Source organism: Phalangium opilio, unplaced genomic scaffold (assembly GCF_054372755.1).
Source record: "Phalangium opilio isolate 3A_F unplaced genomic scaffold, DU_Popi_V2 ptg000024l_1, whole genome shotgun sequence".
In the NCBI taxonomy this organism is placed as follows: Eukaryota; Metazoa; Arthropoda; class Arachnida; order Opiliones; family Phalangiidae; genus Phalangium; species Phalangium opilio.
The window spans coordinates 9845210-9868330 of record NW_028324155.1 but is presented as its reverse complement, the minus strand read 5'-3'; the positions used below and the strand labels follow the sequence as shown (position 1 = coordinate 9868330).

At 42.6% G+C, this 23121-nt stretch overlaps 1 protein-coding gene and 1 long non-coding RNA gene across 3 annotated transcripts in view; one reads left to right on the top strand and one right to left on the bottom strand.

Annotated features, from left to right (window-relative positions):
* Positions 1-23121, top strand: part of Syx1A (Syntaxin 1A) — a 34667-nt gene that overhangs the window by 7089 nt on the left and 4457 nt on the right. For both annotated transcript variants that reach the window (XM_089868723.1, XM_089868722.1), the window contains 8 exons: positions 10338-10415; positions 21174-21273; positions 21375-21449; positions 21517-21590; positions 22483-22591; positions 22661-22734; positions 22799-22936; positions 23008-23118. In XM_089868723.1, the coding sequence (XP_089724849.1) occupies positions 10338-10415; positions 21174-21273; positions 21375-21449; positions 21517-21590; positions 22483-22591; positions 22661-22734; positions 22799-22936; positions 23008-23118 (759 nt within the window). The remainder of the gene's footprint in view (positions 1-10337; positions 10416-21173; positions 21274-21374; positions 21450-21516; positions 21591-22482; positions 22592-22660; positions 22735-22798; positions 22937-23007; positions 23119-23121) is intronic.
* LOC149692804 (uncharacterized) lies at positions 15444-17049 on the bottom strand. Its single transcript, XR_016382918.1, has 3 exons — positions 16349-17049; positions 15662-16277; positions 15444-15579 (listed from the first exon to the last, which is right to left on the bottom strand). It is a non-coding gene; the product is annotated as an uncharacterized LOC149692804 (long non-coding RNA).

Here is a 23121-nt window from a genome sequence, read left to right as displayed (position 1 = left end):
GGCAAAATACCGTAATCGTTCGTTAGTCGTTATATTATATTCATTGTTTTAAAGTTTCGAAAATTTTGAGTTATTTAATTAAGTCTTCAACTAAATATTATAAGAGTTTTTTTTAATTTCAACAGAAAAATAGCTCTGCGAATAATAGTAGACACGAAAACTACCCTAAATTAAGCCTTGGCTAGGTATTAGCGGTATCCCGATTTCCCAGCCGCCGGCAGCTGAGCTCGCCGTAGCCGCGGGAATAGAAAACATTCCTCGTAAAAACAGATACACGGCGTCTTAAAAGTCCAAGAAAAAGCTACCCAGATTGATAAGATCTTCTTGCCTTACTCCCAAATAATCTTTCGTATTGTGAATAGTTTTCACTAAAGAATATTTCAGACACTCTACTCAATATTTATAGTAGTACCCTAATTTCAACAGAAAATTTGCTCTGCGAATTATAGTAGACTCGACGAAAACTACACTAAGCCTTGGCTAGGTAACAGCGCTATCCCGATTCCCGAGCCGCCGGCGGCTGAGCTCGCCGTAACCGCGAGAACAGAAAACTTTCCTCGTAAAACACAGATACACGGCGTCTTAAATAGTCCAAGCAAAAGCTACCCAGATTGATAAGATCTTTTTTCCTTACTCCCAAATAATCTTTGGTATTGTGAATAGTTTAAATCTAAAGAATATTTTAGACACCCTATTCAGTCTTTATAGTAGTTCCCTAATTTACGTACCAGGTAAATTGGTTCTTAAGGCGGAAGTATCGAAGGATTCGAAAGAGCCGCGTTACCGAATTTTGTTCCTCCGCGTAAGGGGAGGTTCTTTTCTAGGAGCTTGGAGAACATCGTGTAGCTCCCCCAGGCACCTGTTACGTACTTCATGTGTAAAGCCTAATCGGCTTCTGTTTATACGACCTTTCGCGGGCCCGAATCTCCAAAATTGGAGGATGCTTGACGGATTTTTCTATAAAATCGTGTTTCCCGAGTCTAACTTGGTATTTTAGAACACATTTAGACTAAACGTTACAAGATTTACGGGGTAAATTCAGACATAACCGGGAGACCGATATACACCGCGCAAGGCCGATAAAAAGCGCGAAACTAACGGCTTAGGTGATCACGTGATGCTCATAACCTCACCCCCTTGGTTTTATCAAAGATAAATACACGAGTTTGAATATTGTCATTTAAAAATGATTTTAGTGATTAGGAATAGGATATTATGAGTTTTGGCGTTTAGGCCAAAATATTTTATTTCAAAGGCTTGTAACATTGGTCAGTTGAAATAAATCCGTCGTTATTCTTTTTAAACGAAGCGTGTAAGTATCTGAAAACATGTTTTGATTTATACGGATCTCCATTATAAAAACCAGAATAGGCTTAATCCGTCTCGAAGCTATTTTTCTTCTTCTCTTTTCAAACCGAGGGGCTTGCCACTGGGCGAAAAAGTGTACAAGTGATTTCAGATTTCAAGTGATTTCAAATGACTTCAAGCGATTTCAAATGACTTCAAGCGATTTCAATTGACTTCATGCGATTTCAAATGATTTCAAGCGAGTTCAAAGATTTCAAGCGATTTCAAATGATTTCAATTTGATTTCCAATGATTTCAAAATGATTTCCAATGATTTCAATCTGATTTCCAATGATTTCAATCTGATTTCCAATGATTTTAATCTGATTTCCAATGAATTCAATTTGATTTCCACTGAATTCAATTTGATTTCAAATTAATTCAATTTGATTTCCAAAGAATTCATGTGATTTCCAAAGAATTCATGTGATTTCCAAAGAATTCACATAATTTCATATGAATTCAAACTGATTTCATATGAGTTAATATGAATTCAAACTGATTTCATATGAGTTAATATGAATTCAATCTGATTTCCAAGGATTTCATATGAATTCAATCTAAATTTTTCTGAAATCACAAGAATTACAAGGAAATCACAAGAATTACAAGGAAATCACAAGAATTACAAGGAAATCACAAGAATTACAAGGAAATCACAAGAATTACAAGGAAATCACAAGAATTACAAGGAAATCACAAGAATTACAAGGAAATCACAAGAATTACAAGGAAATCACAAGAATTACAAGGAAATCACAAGAATTACAAGGAAATCACAAGAATTACAAGGAAATCACAAGAATTACAAGGAAATCACAAGAATTACAAGGAAATCACAAGAATTACAAGGAAATCACAAGAATTACAAGGAAATCACAAGAATTACAAGGAAATCACAAGAATTACAAGGAAATCACAAGAATTACAAGGAAATCACAAGAATTACAAGAATTACAAGGAAATCACAAGAATTACAAGGAAATCACAAGAATTACAAGGAAATCACAAGAATTACAAGGAAATCACAAGAATTACAAGGAAATCACAAGAATTACAAGGAAATCACAAGAATTACAAGGAAATCACAAGAATTACAAGGAAATCACAAGAATTACAAGGAAATCACAAGAATTACAAGGAAATCACTATCTAGCTAGCCTGGTAAATCACGGAAAATCACGAGGGGTCGGACGTTTAGGAAAAAGTGTACGGGATTTCGAAATCCCATTTGATTTCGTCGGATTTCATTTGATTTCATCGGATTTCGTTTGATTTCGTCGGATTTTGTTTGATTTCAGAATTTGATAAAATCCAATGGATTTCATCGAATTTTGAGATTTTCCCCGTGATTCCGTCGGATTTTGCTATTTTTACCGTGATTTCGACTGATTTTGCGATATTCCCCTTGATTTCGTTGGATTTTGAGGTTTTTCGCGTGATTTCGTTGGATTTTGAGGTTTTTCGCGTGATTTCGTTGGATTTTGAGGTTTTTCGCGTGATTTCCTGGGATTTTGAGGTTTTTCGCGTGATTTCCTGGGATTTTGAGTTTTTTTGCGTGATTTCCTCGGTTTTTGAGATTTTTCCCCGTAATTTCGTCGGATTTTGTGATTTCTTTTGATTTTGGATTTCGTGAATTTTGTAATGGATTTCACGATTTCTTTACTGATTTTGCTTCTGATTTTGTGATTTTTATGTTGATTTCGTGATTTCTTTGTTGATTTTGTGATTTTTTTTACTGATTTTATGATTTCTTTACCGATTTTGTGATTTCGTTGCTGATTTCGGATTTTTTATTTGATTTCGAAATCAGCATTGATTTCGGATTTCTTAAATTGGATTTCACGGGTAGCGTACGGGATTTCATGAATGACCGACCCCTCGGAAAATCACCACTAGGCCGCACTAGGCACGGAACCGAGCGCGGAATTTTCCCACGGCCTGAGTCATGCAAACATCTTAAATATACTTCGGAATAGACCAATTTGAATATTATTGTGTAAAGAGAAACATGGACGTTGGGGTAGTATTCGAATTTACCTATAGGATTAATACTAATTCACAATGATTTAACCAATATAGACCAAGATTTCAAGAATTCACAATGATTTCACTAAGAATTCACAATGATTTCACTATGAATTCACTATGATTTCAAGTATTCAATTTGAATTCAAAATAATTTCCAGACTTCATATTAATTTCGAAATGATTTCAAGATTGCGTTTTGATTTCGAAATGATTTCAAGACTGCGTTTTGATTTCGAAATGATTTCAAGACGATTTCTAGAATTCAATATGATTTCACTACGATTTCATTATGATTTCACTACGATTTCAATATGATTTCACTACGAATTCAAGAATTCACTTTGATTTCAAAATGATTTCAAGAATTCAGTTTGATTTCAAAATGATTTCAAGAATTCACTTTGATTTCAAAATGATTTCAAGAATTTACTTTGATTTCAAAATGATTTCAAGATTTTATTTTGATTTCAAAATGATTTCTTGTCGAGTGTACACTTGATTTCATAAGTGGCTAGCCCCTCGTTTCAAACCCTTAAATCCGCCAAAAGAGTTGGAGAAAGTCCTCGGATCTCGGATTTGACCCGCGTTTAATAAAGAAATCCCTTATTATTTTCTCTCGGCAAATACAACACCCCCCCCCCCCAGCTTTTTCTCTGTCTCTCCCCCCACCCCACTCCAATCTTCTGTCGGAACTCGGAAACAAAGGAGGCTAGGAAACCGAGATGTTCTTATTTTAAAGGAAAAGCGTCACTTCTTGAATCGTCCTTTTAAAACGAATACGACCGCGCTTAAATCGGACCAGAGATAAGGTAGAGTTAGGACCGATAGTTTGAAATATTATATTATTATTGTTGATGAGGAGGGTACGCGCCCTAGCACCGATGCCAAAGGCATATTGTGCATCCTCGTAATCAGGCCTTGAATAGGCCTGTAGCTGCAGCGTAGCGAAGAATTCGCTCCACCGTGAGAGAGGAGACCCTCGAGGGTTCCAGGGTGTGTGAATCAAAATATTCTAATCTAAGCGAGGCGAAGTAGTCGCACTCGCAAAGTACGTGGGCGGATGTTTCTTCCATCTCCTGACACGACCTACAGAGAGGGTCGTCGGAAAAACCCATCAGATGGAGGTGCCTATTAAGCCGGCAATGCCCGGTCAAAAGACCGGTGGCCAGCCTAATATCCCATCTGCCGAGCGAAATTAGGTCCCTAGCACGAGACCTGCAGGGACCATCGACAAACAACTTTGTCTGTCTCTGGCCCTCCATGCTGTGCCAGAGCTGATTTTGTATGACAGTCAACCTGTCATGCAGACACCGTTTGACGTGCCTGTAGGGGATGGGGACGGCCGGCTCCGGCCCCAAGAGCTTGGCCTCCGCACCCCTTTTCGCAAATCTATCGGCTTGCTCATTGCCATAATATCCGCTATGCCCTGGCACCCAGTACAGCAGAACCCTGTTGCAGGATGCCAGTCGCGCTAGCAGGTCGAGGCAGCTACGCACCAGTTGAGAAGAAATCTGACACTGGTTCAGAGCGTTCAGGGCAGCCTGACTGTCAGAATAAATTCTCACAGTCCGTCCGGTATACCCTTTGTTAATACAGTAATCTGCGCAATAACAGATCGCGGCAATTTCAGCCTGGAACACACTAGCGAAGGTGCCCAGGCAAGCAGAAAAGCCGACCCTTGTGGTTTGACAGTAATAGCCGGCGCCAGCGCCGGAATCAGTCTTGGAGCCATCGGTGAACCAAATGGTTTCACCCCCAGTGCCAAGAGGCAGCAGGTTAGTCCACTCTGCCCGACTGGGGAAGTGGATACTGAATGGCTTAGTGAAATCAAAACTGGTAACGGTTTTGTCAGAGCACATCGTAAGCGACGGCTCAAGTGCGGCGTACTCCCGAAAGAGCTTCGTATGGCTGTAATCCAAAGTCTTGGAACCCAACAGCCACTAATGTTGAGCCTGTAGGCTCCCATGACAGCCTCCTCCTCAATGAAGAGATGAAGAGGAAGCATGTCGAGGAGCACCTCCAGGGAAGCAGTTGGGGTCGATCTCATGGCCCCCGTAACACCAATGCAGGCAAGCCTTTGAAGCTTGCGCAGGGCAGCCTGCACCGTCTTAAGCCGGACCCTTGTCCACCAGACAAGTGCCCCGTAAGATAGTATGGGTCTGATGATCCCAGTATAGAGCCAGTGTACAGCCTTGGGGTTGAGGCCCCAAGTCTGGCCGACAGAGCTCCTGGTCCTCCAGAAGAGCATCTTGGCCTTCTTAATACACCGATCAAGATGCGGCTTCCATGTGAGTCTACAATCAAAAGTCACCCCCAGGTATTTCACCTCGGAGGACTTTGTCAGGACCTGGCCAAAGAAAGAGATATCATTGAACAGATCCTTAGTATTCTTCCTCGTAAAAGGAACAAGGACAGTTTTATCAGGATTAACGGTGAGGTTAACCGCCTGACACCATTGCTCCACGCTAGAGAGAGCAGATCTCATAAGCGCGGCAACAGTATCCGGGAACTTCCCCGTAAAGACTATCGCTACATCGTCCGCATACCCGAAGCAGCAACAGCCCCCAGCACCCCCGAGCCTCCCCAGGAGCTCGTCCACCACCAGGCACCACAACAGGGGGGAGAGCACTCCACCCTGAGGGCAGCCCCTGCTGGTAGTCACCCCTAGAGAGTCCCCAAGGAGGGACGCCGACACCTCGCGGTCGGTAAGCATGGACTTGATCCAGCGGCCAAGAGTGGCGCTGATGCCAAATCTCTCAACAGCTTCAGTAATAACCGAGCTAGAGACCTTGTCAAAGGCCCCCTCGATATCGAGGAAGACAGCCAGTGAAATTTCCTGAAACTCGAATGCCCTATCCAGGCAATTCGTAAGGCCGTGAAGGGCCGTCTCAGTGGATTTGCCTTTTTGGTAGGCAAATTGTGAGGAAGAGAGAGGAGTTACCGAAAGTACCTCGTCTCTGATGTACCTGTCCACCAACTTCTCCAGAATTTTGAGGAAGAAGGAGGTCAGGCATATGGGTCTAAATGCTTTCGCCTCGAGATAGGAAGCCTTCCCGGGCTTGGGAATAAAGATGACCCTAGAGCGTTTCCAGTCACGAGGTATGTGACCGAGAGCAATGCAAAGTCTGTAGATCTTGCATAGCGGAGAGGCGATGTGGTCTAAGCCCTCCTGCAAAAGCAGAGGGAAGACCCCATCGGGTCCCGGAGACTTGTAGGGCTCAAAACAGTTGACAGCCCACCGAAGCTTGGGAATCGTGACAACCTGTCTGGCTACAAGCCAGTCTTCCCTCTTAGCCCTGTGCAGGACAGGGTAGAGAGAGTCAGGGTTTGTTGGATTAATAAAGGTAGAATCAGGAAAATGGACCTCCAGCATATGCTTGAGAGTCTCAGCCCCAGATTTAGTGTACACACCCTCCCGTAGCTTAATAGCATTAAGTCGATGTGTGCTGTCGTGCGCTAGAATCTTCATGACCCTAGCCGTGGCAGGGACATTGGAGATTTGCTCACAGAAGGTCCGCCAGGAGTCCTTCTTAGCAGCTCTAATGGCCCTGTTGTAGGCGTTAAGGGACTGCCTGTATCCAGCCCAGTCACCCGTGCGCTTGGCTTTGTTAAAGAGCCTGCGCGTGTATTTACGAAGCCGGCTGAGATCCGCGTTCCACCAAGGGACAAGCCTCGAGCGGTTGACGGTCTTAAGTGGGCAGTTCCGGTGGAACGACTCCATGATGGAGCACTGTAAATCACCAGCAGCCCGATCAAGATCCTTAGGTGAAGTAAGTTTAAGAGTGTGACCCCCTCCGTAGCGTAGGATTAGGTCTTCCCTATAGCCGGCCCAATTAGTCCGTTTTGGGTTGCGTATCTCCGTCCCCGCCGGGACAGAAGTAATCGCGACAGTAAAGCAGATGTGCCTATGATCCGACAGAGACGGTTCATTTGACACATGCCAGTTAGACACGGAAGACACGAGGTTTTCTGTGGCTAGCGTGAGGTCAATGACCTCCCTTCTATTAGAAGTAACAAAAGTAGGTTCATTGTTTTGATTAAGAATATAGAGTTTACAACCAACTAAATATTCTAGTAAATCATCACCCCTCTTGTTGCAGTCAGAGCTGCCCCACGTGATGTGATGAGCATTGGCATCGCAGCCAATGATTAGTTTGTCCCCTCTCTTTTCACATTGATTGACCAAATTGATCACCTCAATTGTCGGGAGAGAGTCCGCGTCGTGGGCAAAGTATGCGGAGGCAGCCGTGATAGTCAACTTGGCATGCCCAGTGGCCAGGACTAGATTCACGGCCGCCGTGTCCTGGGACGTGTACAGCGGTAGAGAGATACAACAAAGATCCCTCCGAACCAAAATACACGCCCTAGGTCTAGCAGCAGTTTGGTCATAGAATAGTGACCCCGCCGCGTCAAGACCGAGGATTTTGCCATGGCAAATCCACGGTTCTTGTATGAGGGCCAGATCAAGACCCTCTATAGCAAACCTCCTGCAGAGTACCGCAGAGGCCGCCTTACTATGGTGCAAGTTGATTTGAATTGCACGTAGCGTCCCCATGGTCCCTAAGAGAGGGGTTCAGAAGGGACCTAGCTACACCTCATCGGTCCCGAGAGGGCTAATGGCACCTCCCCCCCCGACAGGCGAGCTCCCAGTCCCAAGATCCTCCCCCTCACCAGGACCACTAGAACGCTCATCGGCTGAACCCCGAAGGGTCCCATCCGATTCTTCCAGTAGGGTGGACTCATCCATGGAAGAACAGACTTCCGAATGAGCCACCCCCCCCCTCCCCCTCTGTGCCTAGAGCGACACCAGAGAGCTCCTCCGCGAGATCCCCCATCTCGCTAGTCCCACCCCCCGCCGCAGACTCGGCTACAGTGGTTTTAGTGGTTTCCGTGTTCTGAAGGAGTTTGAAGGAACCCTTGTCCACTCCAGTATAGCCCACGAAACCAGCATTCTTAATGGCTTCCAATGAGGAGCCATCAATTAGCAGTACCCAGTACCGTACGGCCCTGTCCACGTACGTCCGGATACATTTCCAGCGTTCAGTGGCAAAACCTGCATTAAGGACCTTTAGGCGCCGAAACAGCACCGCCGGCTCCTTGGTGATCTGGTCCTTGGTGCGGAACATTACCTTAAACGGCTTAGGGAGTTCGCTAGCTCTCATTACTGAGAGCACCGCATCCCCCACCACCGAGTAGGCTAAGTTGTCCTTCAACCATTGCCCAGTGAACGAATCCTCACAGGAGTATACTAGGGCCCCGGTCGTCAGGCTAAAGTTCGCAAGGCGCGGTAGAGGGCTCCCCGAAGGTATCCCATCCAGCGCCCTTAGAATCGCCTTCTGAATTGGGCCCACGTCTTCCTCCGTGATGACCGCCGTCGGATAGCCTTTTTTGACAATGGCCATCTTTTCTGAGCTGGCGGCGTCACTATAGGACTTAGCCTTTTTCGACGCCGCCTGCGAGGTACTTGGTGAGGGAGTCGAATCCTCCGCTCTGGGCCTCTTCATTGGGTTGTCACGAGCCATCGCACCCCCAGCGGCGGTGGAGACCGTTTCAGACCCCGATTTGACCTTTTGCCGAGCAATCCGTCGTTTGAGACGACGACGCAAGGTACTTTTCGAGGGCTTGCCAGACACACGCACCGATAAATCGTCACGAGTATCGCTGGATACAAGCCCTTGTGAAGTGGTATCAGTGTGGGTTCTGCCTTGAGCAGACCCCTGCACCGTAGGTTTGGTAGTGTTAGAGTTGTTTTGATTTAATTTATCCATGGGAATCCCACGAGTAAGGGGGCAAGTAAAAGGTCACCACCCGGTAGTCCCCCACCCGGGTGGAAGGCTAGATACAACGGGGTGTCGCCCGGTGCCCCGAGGGGATCGTTAGCGATACCGAAGTTTTACTTCCCCAGTACCATGCAGCCCTCGGCACGATGCCTCAACACCTTGGCTTGGGAAGGGCGCGTATCCGCTTAGCCCACACAACGTAGTGGTTAACCAGCTCTCACCACCGAGGAGGTGTGATACTCCGCATCGATGAGGACCCAAGCTAGCGTGTGTGAAGTTAAAAACGCGAGCGGGAAGCCAAAGCAAGGGGGGGAAAAAGATACACCCCATCTAGCTTGCGTCCCCAACTTCGAGAGCCAGTTTGAAATATTAGGCATCGTAGCCGCTTTTACTACTATGACCAGAAGCGAGATGAGACCAGAAGTACTGAGCTAACCAAACTCTTCACTCGGCGAAAGTGAATATTCTTGATAAGACACCAACGGTTGGCCCTCTGGTAGCGGTTTCAGAATTTCCCCTCCAAAACGTGAGACGCTCGCGGTGGTAGACGGCCGAACTAGATTTCAGCACCCGCGTCCGTGTTCCGCGGCTTTAGGTTGAGGGGAAGGGGTAGGAAATGTTTTTGGAACTCGACCAATTTTTTTCTCTCTAGTGTAGGCGCGATTGAAGCGGCATAAAATCCTCAAATTTGTTCACTAGTGCCAGGATCTACTACCAATGCTAGAGCTCTTCACTTCTAGTCTCATCTCACTTCTGCTATGACGTAATAATTAGAGTAGCGCGGAAGGTACGAAGCGCGTGACTGTTATCGGCACGTGCATGCCGTAAACGAGACAGATACCATTTTGAATCTGGGGGTGAGGTCTACTCGAATTGGCCGTTGTAGACGAATTTCGCTGGTGATATTAGCCCTTTAAGAGTGGGCATAAACGCCAGGGTTGCCGAAATAAGGTCGAAATTACTAGCTATGTCGCCAGGCTCAAAAAAGATGAGGCTTTTATGCAAATTTGTTCGATAAGCGAAGGAGCCAGAATAGAGGGGGGTGTCAGAGGGAAGGGGGGGTCTTCAGCCCGCCACAAACAGACCAGATTTCAAAAATGAATTTTGTTCGCCGAATTAATTCGAGACTCACAATTTTTTCTCTTTCTTTTTTTTTCTTCTCTGGCGGGTGGTAATTAGGCCCAAGGTGATGACGATGTCGCCGTTAATGTCGACGATGGCCGAGGAGGAGCCTTCATGGAAGAATTCTTCGCCGAGGTACGTAATTTACACTTTCTTTCATATATTTATTTCGTGATAAAGTCCGAACCCTTTCGCGTAAAGAGAGACTGAAATGTAATTACGAATAAAAGTAAAGCGTGGAATTGGAAAGAAATGAAATACCATAGTTTTTAATCAATCAAATGAAATTATGGGCCACAAATATTAATAATCACGAGCAACCAGAACGAGCTCGGAACATGGTTGGAACGTTTTCCGTTTTAATAAATGACCATTCGGACCCCCCCCCCTTTCCACCGTCCCCTCTATCTCTCTTTGGAGGCCCGAAAAGCCAGGACCCCGAGCTTGAGCGAACGACACGCTACAACAAATTGCCCATACAGGTACCCTGATAAAAAGGGCCCATCATTTTAGGGAAGAACGCGTTGCGGTCCCGAGCAACTATCTTTCTCCGCACACCTAGAATCTATAGACGACGGTTCATCAACGGAAGTAAACCCTTAAACGCCACGATCCCAAGCCTAATTTTGACGCAATTTCAACTTAGGTCTACCCTTAACAACCAGGCCATTCAACCTCGACAGACCTGACGATTGTTGTCTAGTCTTTTCTGTCGCGAAAATATGATAAATAGGTTTTACTTCGAGTTACGTAGTTTGTGTTAAAAAACCTCGAGTAAAGACTCGTAAGAACATCGGGCAGCAGGATGTAGGCGATGGGGGGGGGGGAGAGAGAGATGGTAGGTACGGTACAAAACCGGGAGAGTTAAAAATTCTCAAAGCGTAATAATGTAGACGATGCTTTTGTGGGGAGTGGAGCAGCGCCTGCGCCAAGCGGAAAATTTCGTAAATCGAGTGGAAGGACTCGAAGTGGGGACTCGCCCCTCTATACTTTACTCTACCCCCTCCCCCGCTCTCGGGTTTTCCGTTTTCTCCAGAGTCTAGACTATAGAACTTCCTTTCGAAAGAAAACTGTTCGATAATAAAAAAATCTCGGAGTATCTACTCCCTCGGATCATCTGGAACAAGGCTCTTCTTAGATCAAGATTATAGCACCGTAGTGTTCCCCTCGAAGGACAATTCTGTCCTAGTGTCCTTGGGATTTTAATGACCTCTCCATAAAGAGACCCTGAAATATCCAGTGGAAAATGAGACTCGAAAGGACTTCTGGGTAGTAGAAAATGATATCCACCTCATGATGGAACCGCATTTATTTGAAAATATTTCAATATTTCAAATTAGGCTTAACAAATTTTGAAATTTTTACTAAGCCTAAATTTGAATGTTTTTCAAGTTAGGCTTAAAGCGACATTTGTTTTCAGGGCGAGTCATTTTCGTTAAGCCTAATCTAACGTTAAGAAATAGGTTCTCGCCGCCCGTTATAGCGCTATAGTAATAGTTTACAATTTTAAGAATTTTACAAGAAAAAAAATGAGGTTTTTCATAAAATTCTCAGCTTGAAACATCCCTCTTATGTTAGGCTTTCCCTCAAGGTTGCCTCGGTTGGTGTATTAAAGTGCGGGGAAGTAACCGAGGAGGGGGAGGAACTATTTTAAATTTGATCATTTCAATAGGAAGGGGGGTCGTGCCTCTCTCTCTCTCTCTCGCCCCCCCCCCCGAAACATTTGCGAAAGTGGGACGAACTTTCGGAGAATATATAATAAAACCGAGGGAGACGTTTTAACTGGGCTCCGAAGATCCGAGACGGGGACCGGGGGGTGAGGGAAGGCTAAAAGCCTCCGTTTATAAGCCTTTCAAAATTGGCTCCATAAAGAAATGGATCAACTAGAAATAGTTGGCAGATTATTGTACGGTCTTTCGTAGCAATTCTCCCTTGCTTTTTTTTTACTATTAATGATGAAATTGATTTACTTCGGTTTGATTTACTTTCGAAGAAATCTCGAGGATACTCTCGTGAAGGGGAGGGGGGACTTCGCAATAAGGCGGGAAAGGAAAAAATGCTTTGCTGAACATATTTTCTCGTGCTGTACCTAGCAGAAAATTCCCCCCTTTCACACTGTACACTCGTAATCCTAATTTAATTTATATCTAAAATTAAAGGATTCGAGCCTAGCTTCTATATTGGATTACCCGGCCATGGTTTAGGTCTAAAATTGTCCTAAAACGCGCGCGTTTTTCCTAGTTTTTACCTTAAATTCATTGTTTAATAGCTTGTTCGGGCAGTTTTAGCCTCTTTAAGCCTATTTTAGACCTAAGATCTATCAGAAGTAAGATGAGACTAGAAGTAAAGAGCTCTAGCATTGGTAATAGATCATGGCACTAGTGAAGAAATTTGAGTATTTTATGCCGCTTCCATCGCTCCTACACTAGAGAGAAAAAAAATTGGTCGGGTTCCAAAAACATTTCCTACCCCCTTCTCCTCAACCTAAAGCCGCGGAACACGGACTCCGGTGCTTGAATCTAGTTCGGCCGTCTACCACCGCGAGCGTCTCACGTTTTGGAGAGAAAATTCTGAAACCGCCACTAGAGGGCCAACCGTTCGTGTGTTATCAAGAATATTCACTTTCGACAAGTGAAGAATTTGGTTACCTCAATACTTCTAGTCTCATCTTACTTCTGGATCTATTAATCTAACGGGTTTAAGCTATATTTTTTGAATAAACTTTAAATATAGTTTAATGTTGACCTAATAATCAAATCCGAGAGGCTGAATTTAAATAAAAGAAAAATGAAAAAGTTATTTTTAATTTCAAATGAAGGAAAAGGATTGAAAAATTGAGCTCGTTACTCGAATCCCGAAAATGAAGTTCCCAAGAAAAGAGGATTAAATTTTTCCACTTTCTTCTACTTCGCCCCCCCACCCGCCTCTCTCTCTCCCGCCCTTTCCTTAACGGATTAATACTTCTAAGCAAAGAAAGGGGGAGGGGTGGGTGGGTGTTGACCCATCAACCCCTTCTTCGCGTCTCTTATCTTCTTGACTTTCCCGCCAAATCCATTTGGCAAACCAAAAGAGGAATGGAACCCCACCCGCGTAAACTGCCAAATTCCCTCCCTCTACCCTTTTGCCAAATTACTATAGGGTTCTAAGAGGCTAAACCCCCGCGAATCATTCCAACGATTTTCAATTTCAAGAGACTCATCTCGGTCTTCCGAAAAAGGGACTCCGCGGTTATCCCGGTTTTACGTTACGCAACTAGAGTTTCTTCTTCGTCAGTCCGCCCGCCCGCCCGCGCTTATCGTTTATTAAAATAAAATGAAATGAAGAAAAAATGGAAAGCTCGAGACACGACGACAGATCGCCACAAGAAAATCATCTGGCGCCCTTTACAATTTTCAAATTAGGCTTAACGCCTTCGTTGTAGGTTCGTTTCTGTGTCTATTACGCCGCCTTTCAATCGCTCTATTTTATCAAGTTATTTGGCTCGTTTTGGTCTACCTTGAATGTTCAATTCGACAGTTTTAAAGCCCCCGTTAGCTTTCAAAGGATTATCTCGCCAACCGATGGTTATACTCGTAGCCTATCTTTCTATACAGTTACTTCTTTAAAATACCCTTTTATCAAGGGCTAGACTACATGGTCGGGGTTAAACGAGTCAAAAAGCTGGTACTCGGAAACCATGACCTTCGATCGCTCGAGGGACACTAAAGGTGGGGTGGGGGGAGTGAGGCTTACCTTCACGCGTCCCTGAAACCTCTCCTCGTCACTCCAGTCAAAATATTGATTTAGGGAATGAGCGGATGGGGCTACAAACCTCCCTCCCCCCGGGTGGGTAAAGAATGAGACATTTTTCGATAAACTTTCTAAGCCTTGGCTAGAAATTTAATATATTCATCCAAAACTTGTCAACTGACGCGGACTTTAATTCGCCATAAAATGAGTGGGTTCATTCCCTCGACTCCTTGTCTCCCACCCCCTCGCTCAATTGCGCGTGCTTCAAAAGTGATGACTATATGAATTTTCTTTTTGACCTTAAAATAATCCCGAGTGTCCGACTTGACGGTATAGTTCATCCTCTCGAATTAATAATAGCTATCGTGTTTAGGCATTAGATCTCTTTTTAGTCTATTTACCAGTCCCACGAATATTTAAGAGACTCGTGAATATCTTAAAGTAAACGATTTAAAGGTGGCTTTCCGATCGGGCTTAGCGGTGTTTGAATAAATTGAATTAGGCCGAGGATCAGCGTTATTTCGGTGTATTTTTAGTCTATTTATACGTCACTTTGAATCTCGGTTTGATCTTAGACGAAGGTCTATATTAGTGGCGTGACTGCTAATGGAACGGGGTGTCGGTGGATGTCCCGTAAGATCGAGCCGGAGTGTCAGAGGCGCGCGCGGTGCGGCTCGAATGTCGTCTTGTTTTGACAGTTATTTTACTAGCGGCTTTATTTAGACGTAGCTAGTCGCCGAACCTTGTTTGTTTGCTTTTAGATTTAAGATTGTTTGAGAAGAGGCGCGCGCGAGAGGAGATGAGACGAGACCGTGAGGCGCGACACTCGCTTCGAATATCCCCAACGATAATTAACCTACGCGGGAGATGTCAACGAGTATCTAACCCCTCGTAGAAGAGTCAGTGCACGAGACGGACCGCGCGAGACCGGAACTTATTCGAACTTAATGAGGTAACGAACTCGAAGGGGGAAAGGGGAGTTATCCCGTAGGGTTTCCATTGATTTAAAGAGGCCCTCGGCCTATCGCTAAATGAGTGGGAAGAGGACGCACGCGGGATGAAGCCCGATTCGCTTCTAGAGGCTAGTTTTAGAGCAGCCGCCGCCGCAGAGTGACGGAGCGAAGGGGCCTCGGAATACATCTACAGAGATCCGGTGTTGGCCTATTTTCTATTTTTCTCGCCCCCTTCCCCCCCACACACACTCTCACTACGAAGCCCTAAAGCGAGGAACGAAACAAATTGGATTAATTTGTTAGAATTTACGTAATGATAATTAAACAACGCGTCTCAATTAAAATTTACCCTTTAAAACCGTTTTGGAATTTGTATTTATTTATCACTTTGGATTTATTTATACTTTTGATATTTTCAATGTTTTATTAGAACATTACGAGTTAAAGGGAGAAGCCCACGAGCAGGGTTTCTCGAGCCCATGTATTTCCTACGAGCGCCTGTAGAAATGTTTACCTCACTGCGCTTCAACGCTTTTAGGGAAAGCTTCAATACAGGCACAAAAGTTAAAATTACTTAAAGTTTTGTTTCCTATCAAAATTGACCGAGTATTCAAATTCTATAAATAAATAAATAAATATTTACAATCATTAAAATTAACTATCATTTTTAATTTAAGTATATCTATATATATAAATTACTAGAATAGGCCTGGTTTCTCTTAAGCCTAAATCTTCGAGGCTGGTGAGTTTTCAACCTGACATTTAGCCCCGCCCTCTTCTTCTTCCGGGAACCCTCTTGAAAATTCATTTTGTTTTTGTCGATTCCTTGTTTACACGCGTCTTCAGGAAGCCCGTCAAAAGGATTGAGACCCCGAACTCCCGCCATCGACCCAACTTTGACCCTCCCGCGAGACTGGACATTATCCCTAAAAAAACGCGTCCAAATGATCAGTTTCCTTTTTTAAAGCTACTTACGTTCGACCCCTCGGTTTTATCATTTCTTTTACACTCTCCAGTTCTTCATCCGAAGGGGGTGCCTGGGGGCGGGGGGTTGGCGAATCTTCTTCAAATAATATTTGAAACGTCTGACGGCTTGTCGACGAAAATCTGGAACTAGTTGCACTTTTTTATTTATTTTCTTTAAGGAGCCAAACCATCTCGTGTTCAATTGAAAGTTACGTTTTTTTAACATTTTTATTTTTCAATCAGGGAACAAGATTGCGGTACTCCCACCGCGTACCACTTCAAACTCCCGGGGGCCCCAACTTTAAAACTCTTCGGATAGACCCTAGCTATTTCACCGTGGTTTATTTAACTAGAGTATTTTAACGAGAAATTATTTATTAGGTCAAAATATAGTTAACAAATATAATAATTATTAGTTACGTTTTTTCCAATATGAGTTATGGTTTTTTTTATGGCAAAATATCTCGATATATATTTAGATTTGGCAATCTATAGCCGTTGGGTAAAAATTCAATAATATATTTTTGGGGTTCCGCCCGAAACATTTTCTTACAGTGAAGAGGAAAGGCCGAAATAATCAATAATTCGCGCGGATAGCGGCCAGAGGCACCGCCGTTGCACGCCTCGTAAGCTTTTGACGTCATTTTTAAAACAAAAATGACCAAATATCGTAAGACGAAATTTTATGGCTGGTCACGTGATTGGTTTATAGATACAACTGGTAGTTTTAAGTTTTAGCCTAATTCCTTAGATAATTAAAACTTTAAAACGCTCGGGCGCGGGCGGCCATTCAATTAAATAACTTAAATTAGGTATTTAGTTTTAAACGGAAAACCCCGTTAGGCCTTGGCGGATAATAAATAAATAAATAAACGCTAAGCAAGGCCTAACTTTTTTTAGAATGCAGCCGGTTTTGTCGGCCCTAAATTTATCAATGAAGGAACGTACGGGGGTTGTTTGAAATCCTCGTTAAGCCTTGGTTAGTTTTCCCGCCTTTCGTTGTATTAACCCTTTCTCTTTGGAATTAAGAATAAGAATAGCCCGTTGAAAATGGGAACGGTAAGACTGCGGGCGCCCGGCCAAGCCAGCGATCTATCGGACTCTCTCTCTCTCTCTCTCTCTCTCTCTCTCTCTCTCTCTCTCTCTCTCTCTCTCTCTCCCTCTTTCTCTCTCTCCTCTCCGTCTTTCTTATTATTTTCAAGTCTTTTAGATTTTTTTCGGAGCATCCGAAAGTGGAAATGCCGGGGGGGGGGGAGACTGAGTGGAGGAAGGATGACGTAATAAGATGCCCTTTGTTCTCAGTATATTCGAAAGGGAATCTCACTCTGAGAGAGGGAGACAAAAAAGCAAAAATAAAATAGAAAATAGAATGGAGAGAGAGACAGAGAGAAAGAAAGAGGATGCTGAGTTTTCTATAGTTTTAAACATTTTTTGTTGTCGCGAACGGATGGAGATAAAAAACACGCAACTTGAAAGAATTAATTTCTTCTAAACAAATTATACGATTGGCTGATAAATTCTAAATATTATCATTGGGCTAGTCTGATTGGGAGCGTTTCTGAATGACGAAATTATTAAGTCAATTTTGAGAAAATTAAATTTTTTCTCATAAATTGTGTCGGAGGGGAAGTTTCTATTAAATCTGTGATTATCTCCAAAACCAATTATAGGATTTTTTATAAAATTACACCGCGATATTTATCATAATTTAAGGCATCAAACTTTGGTTCAAATTTGAGAGAAGCGAAATTTTGTCAAGAAGTGATATCTGGTTTATTAGGGAGAAGGTGTAAGATGCCTAAGTATTCGCGCACCATAGTCCCAGTCCCCTTTCAAAATACAAAGGGGGACGTAAAAGGAGGCCGGGCTATTTCGCCTCTCCTCAGACGGAAAATTCGTAATTTTCGTCATTCGCGTCGCGCTGACGTGAGTTTTCAAGAACCAATGAGATGCTGGTTGTAATTTAGAGGCGGCGGGGATTAACTCCGGACCTACGTTTGGACTGGAGATAAAGCTAGATTATAAATTTGGCGAATTTTTACCTTCTCCCTATTCAACTAGATATCACTTCTTGATTTGGTTAAGCCCTATTTTTATCGGCGTGAAACTGAAAGAATGGCGAAAATGTTCCTTTCGCTTTCAAGGGGGGGGGGCGCCGACTCTGACGAAAATTAAGTTAATTACTCTTTACAGAATTCTTCCGTTGTCTCTAGTATTCTCTAGTTCGCTATCCGTTTAGGCGCCGCCCCCATCTCCCGCCAAACACCGAAATACCTGCTGAGGGGCTTTATTCAAATCTGAGCTCGCTCAACCTTATAGTTTAGAATGAAACTCAAACTGGGGAAATGGCTATTCCTCGCCGGCCTTAAATAAGGCTCGCGACTTAGGTTGTCGCCAAGATTTACTAGATGAAATGGTTAAGAATTTAGAAGATATTACGATTTAAAATTAAGCCTGGAATAAATTCGTATAGTAAGACTACCTAACCATCTAATCTAAGTATATAACGTTGGAATTTGGTTGACGGCGAGCGCGGTATATTTGCGGGTTTTAGGACGGGCTGTAAGCGCCAAGCACCGAGCGAACCGGGGTTTCGGGTTACGGTCTCTCGTCATTCTATTGTTCAATTAATTCCGCGAGGAAGGAGCTGTGGGAGGCGGAGTTGGACGATTTCGGATGAATAGATTCGGACCATCGGGCGACGTAAATTAGTCGACTGACCCTTATCTAATTAGAACAATATGTTTAATCTACCTTACTTACACGAATCGCGCTCCTTCCTAAACGCCTCCCGTCAACATGGACAACCACCCCAATGCCTAGAACAAATTGGCCCCGAAAAAATAAATAAGAGAGTTTTAAGAAAGTTCGAGTAGACTTCCTTGGCTTTAAATCTTTTTCATTCGGACTTAAGCCTAAATTGAAAATTAATGAATTGAGAAGCACGCGCCATCATTTTTTTTCTCGCGCCACTCAAACTTGAAAAAGGATGGACTTTTTCGTATATATTTATTAAATGATTTTATTTTCATCATAGCCCACTTGATCAGGCACGCTGGCTGCACGCGCTCTAGAGGTTCGGTCTAAACTTTCAAACCCATCTGGTTTTAACATGGGCGTCTATGGAAGGGGACCAGTTTCATCAATATTTTGGCCCAAATAGTGCATCCACTGGTTCAAATCTCTTGAATTTTTAATGAGACGTGTATTGAAAGGTTTGATATTATCCTGTAAAATTTAAAGTCTTTAGCTATAATAGTTTTTTTTATAAAAAATAAAAACCATCACATAGTAGAGAAATTGATAGTAGAGAAATCCTTCAATTTCTCTACTATGTGATGATTTTTATTTTTTATAAAAAAAAACTATCATAGCTGAAGACTTTAAATTTTACAGGATAATATCAAACCTTTCAATACACGTCTCATTAAAAATTCAAGAGATTTGAACCAGTGGATGCACTATTTGGGCCAAAAAGGTTGAAAAAACTGGTCCCCTTCCATAGACGCCGATGTTAAAACCAGACGGGTTTGAATTTTAGACCGAACCTATGTCATTTTCATTCTTAGGGTCGATTGAGGGGGCTTCTAGAGGGCGTGCAGCCAGCGTGATCAAGTGGGCTATGTTTTCATTTAATATTTGAAAACGAGTAAAACATTTTGATGAGAGTGTTATACCCCTCGAATCCGGAGTGCCGTAAGAGATTCGAATTAAAAGGAGGAGAAATTAAGGGAGAGGAAATATTTGGCGCCAAAAAGGTGTTTCTATTTAAGCCGATTTAACGACGTTTGATGTTTTCTATAAACGCGACTCTAGCTGCTGGGGCTTCCTTCTGCTACTACTAATGGGGTGACCCCCCCCCTCCGGCTGGCATCTTATATTCGAGACAAAAGGGCGGGGGTCTTCTTAAAGAGAGGCTGAAAGACTAAATATTCAAATTTACCTAAGAAAATTCACCGAATATGTTAAATAGAGGAGGAGAATTAAGTACTAAGATTCGAGTTTGAATACGCGAAGATAGCCGACATTTAGGGGTTTCGAAAGGAAGGTGTTTTCTACGAGCGCCTGTAGAAATGTTTACTCACGCGTACTTCGGCGCTCAGGGAGAAGCTGTCTTGTAGGCGCTTCGTAATATATTCCAACACGAATTATTTAAATTGTTTATAATTTATCGTAATAATACTTACGTCTATATAAAGGGATGATTATTACTACGCTTAATAGTTTCTGGATATTATTTTACTCTCTCTTTAATAAGGCCACGAATTAAAAGGTGTTTTACGTCTCTGAACTTTGCCCTTCAGAGTTGAGCGAGCGGTTAGTTAGGTTGGCCCTTACGAATAGACGAGCCAAGGACAAAATAAAAAAATAATGATAAAAAGGAAGAAAGTGGTGGAAAGTATTTTTGGGCCAATAATTTCTTGGACCCCCGAAAAATATTTATTCATTTTTTTTTTTTTAATATATAAACTATATATTTTTTCTCTTCATCCTCGTCGGGAAAATAGTGTAAAAGAAAAATGGTCATAGCCCGCAGTCATAAAAGGGCTTTTGACCTTGCTCAAATTTTTTCGACTTGATATACTGGATGAGATGGTTGAATTCTTTCCCGGAGTAAATTCAAATTCAAAATCAAACGAAACTCGGTGTAATTACTCTATTAAATGAGTAGTTTAAAGGAAAGCGCGGCTCCATGATCACCCCTAGCATTCTAGCTAATCTTCTGCACACGAATTTTACCTTGCCAAAGGCAGGAACCAATCAGACCTAATGCACAAGTTCCCATTGGCTTAACTAGCCTTTAGCAAGCTTAGCCACTGTGTAGCAGAAAAGCCATCTATAAAGGGGCATCAATGGAGCCGCGCTTTCCTTTAATATGAGTTTTTTTTTAATTTAGTTTAAGACGTAATTCTTAACCATCTCATTTAGTTCGCGAGACGTTGCTCCTTCGTGTAGAACGTCTTAGATGGAATTCTCCGTCGTTCTTTGGGATTGGGATGGCGGCGGCAGAATGTTTTATGTCGAAAGCGTGGCGGAGTACTGTCTCTACTCTTCCACTGCGGCTCCTTCACTCGGACTTTTATTTATATTTAGTTTTTAAGCGATTTTCCTAACATTTCGACATTTCTCTTAACGCCGTTCTTTTCTTCTTTCGCGACTCGGGGGGGGGGGGAGGTGGAACAAGCGGGCCTAATATTTCATTTTATTTAAAATGGACTTTTCTTATTTTATTTGACTCGAAAAGGTGGAAGAAATTCGAGAAAACATTGAAAAAATTCAAGCCAATGTCGAGGAAGTTAAAAGAAAACACAGCGCCATTTTATCCGCGCCCCAAACGGACGAAAGTAAACAATTCCTTGATTTCTTCTTTCCAAGTTTTTTGTTGTTTTTTGACGTAAGAATAAAACGGATACGTTTTGATATTATTCATTTCTTGCCCGGTCAGAGGTCAAACAGGAGTTGGAAGATCTTATGGCCGATATTAAAAAGACAGCGAATAAAGTCAGGGCAAAATTAAAGGGTAAATTAATTCGTTATTATTTAACGTTAATTGGATTAGATTTAATTGATTCAACGTATTTTGATAGTCATGGAACAAAACGTGGAACAGTTAGAGCAAACGAGCATGATGAGTGCTGATTTTAGGATACGCAAAACGCAGGTAATTTAATTGATTAAATCAGAGGTATATAATACTTCTCTTCGAGAGAAGTGTACCGCAAAGCGGGGTAAGTGTAATGTCACTCTTCCCAACATCGGAACATTTAGAGCAAGGTTACTAAACCGAATCACATACACGATAAATAGTTCCCTCGTCTTTACTCTATTAGCGTTTAAATATTTGGAAAGACGCGCTTGCGCATTTTTGTCCCAAGTCAAGACGAGGTTTGTGGGATGATTGCTGGGGATTTAGTGCCAAACAATTAAAGAATTCACCTTACGGCGCGATGCCCATTTGTAGTTTGATGAGCTGGAAAGCAAACTAAAATTGTGAGCCTGGGAAGAATGACGTTACATAACTAAAGCATTAAGAGGATACATAGTGTCATCCTTCTTCAATTATCCCCTTCTGATTAAATTCATCCCGATGGGCTAAACTTTACTTTAGCTCGCACATTCAAAATACAGTTTTTTAAATAAATATCATTTATTCAAGGTTAATTATAGGATAATTTGTTAAAATTGAGGTGCGGAAGTTAATTAAAATATATATTTTCCATGTTTTTCTATGCTTTACCCTTTATATTATAGGTTAGGTTAGGGTTAGGTTCAGGTTTGCTTAGGTTAGGTTAGGTGAGGTTAGGTTTGGTTAGGTTATATTTTTAGATATTCTATGGTATTTGGTGGCTAAGAAGAAGAAACTGGTCGGGGTTTTCTGGTCATGAAAATATTGATTTAAATAGTTTCCGCGACTTAAATGTAATTAATTATCATATAATTAACATTCAAGAAATGATATTTATTGGAAAAACTGTATTTTGAATGTGCGCGAGCTAAACCGTAAAGTTTTTCCTCACGATGAATTAAACGAATTATTTCCTTTTGTTTTTAAGCATTCTATGCTGTCTCAAAAATTCGTCGAAGTAATGACGGATTATAATAAGACGCAAACAGACTACAGAGAAAGATGCAAGGCCCGAATTCAAAGGCAGTTAGAAATAAGTCAGTGGCTTGATTTAATTTTTATTTTAAGTTAATGGGCATTAAATGAACGCTCTTAACTGATTACAGCGGGGAGAATGACGACTAACGAAGAATTGGAGGAAATGTTAGAAAGCGGAAATCCCGCGATATTCACGCAAGGAGTAAGCGTTGATCAAAAGTAGGCTTAGATATCGTCGTCCGATCTGATTTTAAATTTTCATTCAGATCATGATGGAATCGTCGCAAGCGAAACAAACGCTAGCGGATATCGAAGCTCGTCACGCCGATATTATTAAATTGGAAAACAGTATCAGAGAGCTTCACGACATGTTCATGGATATGGCCATGCTCGTAGAAAGTCAAGTAAGATCATGACGTCATCACCATCATCGTATATATATCGTTTTTCAAAACGATCGGGTCCCTTTTTTTAGGGTGAAATGATTGATAGGATTGAATATCACGTTGAACACGCCCGAGATTACATCGAAACTGCCAAGCAAGACACCAAAAAAGCGCTCGTCTATCAGAGCAAAGCTCGAAGGGTA